At 40.7% G+C, this 6000-nt stretch overlaps 1 protein-coding gene across 2 annotated transcripts; it reads right to left on the bottom strand.

Annotated features, from left to right (window-relative positions):
• LOC8054685 (protein TsetseEP) lies at window positions 2808-3801 on the bottom strand. 2 transcript variants are annotated; one of them, XM_021455676.1, is made up of 2 exons: window positions 3332-3801; window positions 2808-3292 (listed from the first exon to the last, which is right to left on the bottom strand). In XM_021455676.1, the coding sequence occupies exons 1-2, from the start codon at window positions 3653-3655 to the stop codon at window positions 3011-3013; spliced, it is 606 nt and encodes a 201-aa protein (XP_021311351.1). In that variant the 5' UTR covers window positions 3656-3801; the 3' UTR covers window positions 2808-3010. The 2 variants fall into 2 exon arrangements, with proteins under 2 accessions (XP_021311351.1, XP_002455478.1); XM_002455433.2 differs by having other exon boundaries at window positions 2808-3801.

Genomic DNA, 6000 nt, shown 5'->3' with positions numbered 1-6000 from the left:
TGCTCACATTTTCTTATATGTATTCTAAGATTTAAAGCGCTATTTTTTTGGCATGGTAGGTGATATGCCCGTGACAGCAAGGCTCTATAATGATTTTGTAAATCTCAAAATCTAACAGTCGAGTCTCTCATATGTATTTATAGGGATGGTTTTTATCTAGTGCCTTTTGGATGTGCTTAAATGGATAATTTTATTATAGTTGTGGTTTGTATGATTTTATTATCTAGAAGATATTAGTAGGTATATATGACAAGAATTTTTTTTATATTCTCTCTCTTAATATACATAAAACTTATAAGGTTATACTAGTAAAAAGAATTGATATAATAATATGTTAGGAGGCTATGGCCCCTGCCAAACCCCCTTGGCTCTGCCACTAAGTGCGGTAGCGGCAGCCAGGAGGAAGGGGAGGACTACGCACATGTCTCTGTTGAAATTAGTGTACAACGTTCCCTAATTTGGAATCTCTCATCCAAAATTTCTAAGATTTTAGAGGCCTCTAATGTCACCGATGACAACGACGGGGCATGCCGTATCGAAGTGCCAAACAAATCATGACAAAGACCGAAAGAGAGGGAACCAAAATAGTATCAGAAGATGATAGGTTCATATGCACGTACAGTACACAAAATCTATCAACTCGGAGTGCTAAAATTGAAATTATGCCTAGCCTTTTTGTCCTCGAGGAAAGGCTAATCTGCCTTAGATTATATAGTATGCTAGTGGTAGCATTTTATCGAATCGTGAGAGATGTCGATCGCCTTGCTTGCATACTTCAGCATTTAATTTCTAGCCTAGCTAGCTAGGCAGATAGTTCATAGTTGGCGGATGAGGAAGAAGATGCTTGGCAGTGGGCACTGGGCGCTGGGCAAAGGAAGATGAATAGTAATTGTCAGAAGTACAGATCGGATACAGACATTGATATTATATTTGATTGTGTTTTTTTTTTTTGCGCCTAATGCTCACGTAAAGTGCGGCGGCCATTTTGCTCACCATAGCTTAGGCACCGCCGTAGCTTAGATGTGGTTCGGTCACAGCATGAACCAAACTCTTCTGTTCAGCCCTTCACAATCCGCCCTAAAAAGGAGTAACTCCTTGTAGGCCACATTGGCATGCCCAGCTCGGTGAGTGCTCAAGTAGTCAAGTGGACCACGATCTATCGAGTTAGGCCTTGTTTAGATTCAAAAAAATTGTTGATTTTGACATTTTAGTACTTTCGTTTTTATTTGACAAACATTGTCTAATCATAAAGTAACTAAGCTTAAAAGGTTTGTCTTACGATTTATAGGCAAAATATACAATTACTTTTTATTTTCATCTATACTTAATGTTCCATACATATGTCGTAAAATTTGATGTGATGAGAAATTTTGAAAAAAAAAAAAGTTTTTGAGGTGACTAAACAAGGCCGGCCTTAGTTGACGTGCCGCTCGATCATCATTGATCCTTTTCGCTGCATGCCTAATGGCAATTGATTTTTGCCGCACGCGCTGGGTAAGCTAGTTGCACATCCAGGGGGCCGCTCGATCATCGATCCTTTTTTGCTACATGCCTAATGGCAATTGACTTTTGTCGCACGCGCTGGGTGGCACTAGTGGCACAGCTAGGGGGCGGTACTAGGAGGCCATGCCCCCCAAAAACATATGACAACAATTTCTTTATTAGTATATAATCTTATGATTTTTATTTATATTTAGTAAAATAATATAACAAAGATATTGCTATATATACCTATTAATACCTTCTACTCCCTTTCATCTAATAAAAAGTGTCATTCTTATTTTTCAAGAATTTAAATATTTTTAGCTATGACCAAATGTGTATAAGAAAATATTTATATTTATATTTATAGTACATAATTAGTATCGTTAGGTAGATCGTTCAATATACTCTTATAATAAACTTATTTAGATATTTGAATATTACTAATATTTTCAAGAAACCTGGTTGAACTTAAGACCATCATGAATTTTATAGCAACATAGTTTATGGGATGGAGGAAGTATTTAATAAAGTTATACAAGCACACCTACATAATAAAGTTGTTCCAACGAACATCTTCGACTAAACTGGTAGATCTCGAGATTTATAAAGTTACCATAGACCCTTGCTTCGATGAACATGTCATATACCACTAAAAGAATATGTTCTAAAATACATATAAGAAAATACGAACAATCGTAAGTCGATAAATTAACCCAGATGATCACCATAAAAAACCTAATCAATTGAGCCCAGCTCAAATTTTATAATTGTTTGTCAACCCTCCTATATATAACTTCTGGCTCTGCATCTGAGGCCTTGTTTAGTTTCTAAAAAATTTTGCAAAATTTTTTAGATTCTCCGTCACATCGAATCTTTAGACACATGCATGAAGTACTAAATATAGACAAAAATAAAAACTAACTGCACAGTTTGGTCGGAATTGACGAGACAAATCTTTTGAGCCTAGTTAGTCCATAATTGGACAATATTTGTCAAATACAAACGAAAAGGCTACAGTGTCCATTTTGCAAAATATTTTGGAACTAAACAAGGCCTGAATCCATATCAACTTTATTTAACATGTATGTCGTATAACAACATGCAGGAAATTCTCCTATTTTAATAAGAAGCGATGCAAGAATAAGTAAATCTAACTTATATATACAATAATTTTATTTCTAAAAAAATCTCAGAACACGCAAGTATCCTTCTAATTATTATATATAATATAGGCTCGTTTTGACTGAAAAGTCATGACTGAAAATATTGTTTGTTGATTTATTATGAGAAAAAACACTGCTACATGACTAGCAAATTCGATAGATAAGCTCAAGCGGACAAACTCACTACATAGTTATATAATCATATACAATCAAGGTACATCAAAATATGAAAATGATAGTACTAATAACCTATACAGGCACGTTGCATGGCATACACTCTCGCAAAACATAAGAAAAAATGACTTTACTATTACCACTCCATGCGTAAGAAAAAAATAAAAGAAAAAAAGTACAGTGTAGAGTTACAGTATCAGAACGATAAGATCTAAAAATATGTACTTCACGTACTGCAGGTTCAACATTCTTAATCCGCCGTCCGAGAGTGGCTGCGGACCTCCAGAGAGCTGGTCAGCCTGCGGTTGTGGATTTTGGGTCGAAACAGGTTGGGTCCCCGGTGCCGGCTGCGGCTGTGGCAGAGGCTGGTTTGGGTCAGGCTGCGGCAAAGGCTGCGGCGGGATTGGGCCTGGCTGTGGTTGTGGGAGGGGCTGTGGTACGGGCTGTGGGTTTGGGTCGGGCTGCGGCAGAGGCTGCGGCGGGATTGGGCCTGGCTGTGGTTGTGGGAGGGGCTGAGGCAGAGGCTGTGGGTTTGGATCGGGCTGCGGTAGGGGCTGAGGCAGAGGCTGTGGGTTTGGATCGGGCTGTGGAAGGGGCTGCGGCTGTGGGTTTGGATTTGGATTTGGTTGCGGCAGGGGCTGTGGCACTGGGGTTGGCTGCGGCTGTGGCACAGGGGTTGGCAGCTGCTGCAGGCTTCGACCACGACGTGCCTCCGGGGAGCTGTCAAGCGCGGCTGCCACTGCGAGCGATCCGGCTGCAAGTAGAAGCAGCAGCAGCAGCGGCGGCAGCAGGGCCAGGGGAAGGGACGACGACGAGCGGCGGCGCTTCGCCATGGCTTCTTGGAGCTCGAGCACGAGGTGGTGGTGGTGGACTGGTGGTGGTCGTGGTGCTTGACGTCGCTCTGAATTACTGTAACTGTGTGGCTGGATTAGTGGATGGCTCACTACTGCCTTGCGGTGAAAAACCGAGTGGATGGATCAGGTCGGAGGACCTTGATATTTATAGCCACAGTTCGCCAATGGACGACGCCTGGCTTTGTGTTGCTGTCGTTGAGCCGCTGATCTCTATCTCCAGTACAGTGGATTAGTTGAGCACACGATAGCTCGACTCGACTGCATGCTCGAGTAAGATGTACTACACAACCAGCAGTAAATGTACACCTAATTGTTGGTTCTAGGCAATTAAACAGCATAACGAGGAAGGAATAGACTACTCGACACCTTTGACAGCTCTATTCTTCTTACGAAACAGAGAAGGGCGAACTGCTACTGATTAAACTGTATTAATTAAAAGAGAAGTGTGTAGTCTGCAAAAGAAGAAAAACGAGAAGTTTACAAGAGTAAAAAGACAAAATCAATCTACTAATGGCGCGTTCTAGCCATTATGTAATCTGAGGAAAATATCTTTTCTTTACATGATGACTCAATGGATAACATGTGCAAATTCATGCGTAATATCTTTCCTTCAACTGAAATGCTTCTATGGTTAAAGATTTTTTGGAGGGAACGGCAAAGCTTTGCCGAGATTTTATTAGTAGAATAAAAAGAAAACAAAGATAATTGCAAGATCTATGGTTAAAGATGTAACCATTGTTTGTGGGAAATATACACACTCCAGCATATGAGAATCAAAATCTCCATGAAAAAGGCCACAGCTAATCGATTTTTGGAGGAAACCGATCCAGAATCTGAAATTTTGTTGATCTTTTGGCACTTGTGAGTTGTGAACCAAGCATATCTCAAACATTATTGTTTGCTAAGAGGGGAGACAAAAGATGATGCTCATCAAGAGTTCCTTCATGCCCACACATGCACAGGACACAATTATATCTGGGAGAACCATATTCTTCCTTCTCATCAACTAGTATTAGTCTCTAGTGATTGAAGCATGTAGTAACTGGGAGAACCATATTCTTGCTTCTCAACTAATCTGTAGACTAGTGATTTGAAGCATGTAGTAGTAACTTGGAGAACCATGCATATTCTTCCTTCCACTATCCGGCCGGTAAGCCTTTGCTTGCTGATGAACTATGAACAAGTTTGCATTTCCCGAAATTTAAAACCAAATTAAATGCCATGTGACAAATATTTCCTGCTAAATATTTAGAAGAGCTCAAAAGAAAACCTAACCATACAGCTAGCATATCCTCGAAAACAATACGCAACTGCGACACTAAGAACAAGGCTAATAATACAGCTGGCTGTAAGGTTTCTTTACAACCTTCTTGCAGCTCACTCATATAGTGGTTAGCTCATCACTATTAATACATGACATACTTGTCTCTCTCATAAACTTTATTGATTTTTATGTCTGAGTCGGTTGTAAGCTTACAGTCCGTTTTTACTCTCTCCCCTCTTATCTCTCCTCCACCTCAGTATTTAGCCGGCTTACAACCTACAAACTCTAAGTGTTGCAAATGCTTACGTATGCTCTCTTTCCGACTAAGCAACTCGTGTTTCGACGATGGATGGCTGTAATTTTCACACCTTTTTGCTAAACGTGTATACAACTCTGGCCACGCACTCGGCATCTGATGCTGCGGTTAATTAATTAATTTACAACAGGTACTCTTGCCGGACCTCGCTAGCAAATTAACCACGGCTGATTGGAGCAGAAAACAACGTGCAGCGATTTCGATCACCCTGCTTTCAAATCGTGCGCAGGAGTCAAAAAAGTAGTAACCGCACACGGTGACTTGAAGAGCATTTCTTGCCGTACTCTGGCTATATATCCTCAACACGTACGCCGGGAAGCATCACCAAATCACCACGGATTCGGGTAGATATTTCTTGCTGGACGGCGGAAAGCAACGGCACACAGGCGCTTAGCTTTCGTTTCAATTCTAGTCGAGCTACGACATTGTGAGTCACAAAAGTAGACGACATGGACGTGTACTGTTGATATATTAGTTCCTGTGTCGTCATTAGTAATATAGCAGACACGAGTCACACGACAGGATCGGACTCAGGAGCAAGAAAGTATATAGATGCTATCCGTTCCTAAGTACGGACTAGTACGTCATCTCTCCATTGGCACTCATCTCTCTTCATTGACAAATTAAACAAGTTACCTGCACCCTACACCGCGTAAGTTGGAAGCTTTGCTACTCTGAACAAGGTTTCGTTCTCATTAGTGACACTTACTAACATCACCCCTACGCCATATATTTGTCTTTTTT

The sequence above is a fragment of the Sorghum bicolor genome, chromosome 3 (genome assembly GCF_000003195.3).
Source record: "Sorghum bicolor cultivar BTx623 chromosome 3, Sorghum_bicolor_NCBIv3, whole genome shotgun sequence".
Lineage (NCBI taxonomy): Eukaryota > Viridiplantae > Streptophyta > Magnoliopsida > Poales > Poaceae > Sorghum > Sorghum bicolor.
Note: the sequence above shows the minus strand (reverse complement) of the source record. Positions and strands in the feature narration are given on the sequence as shown.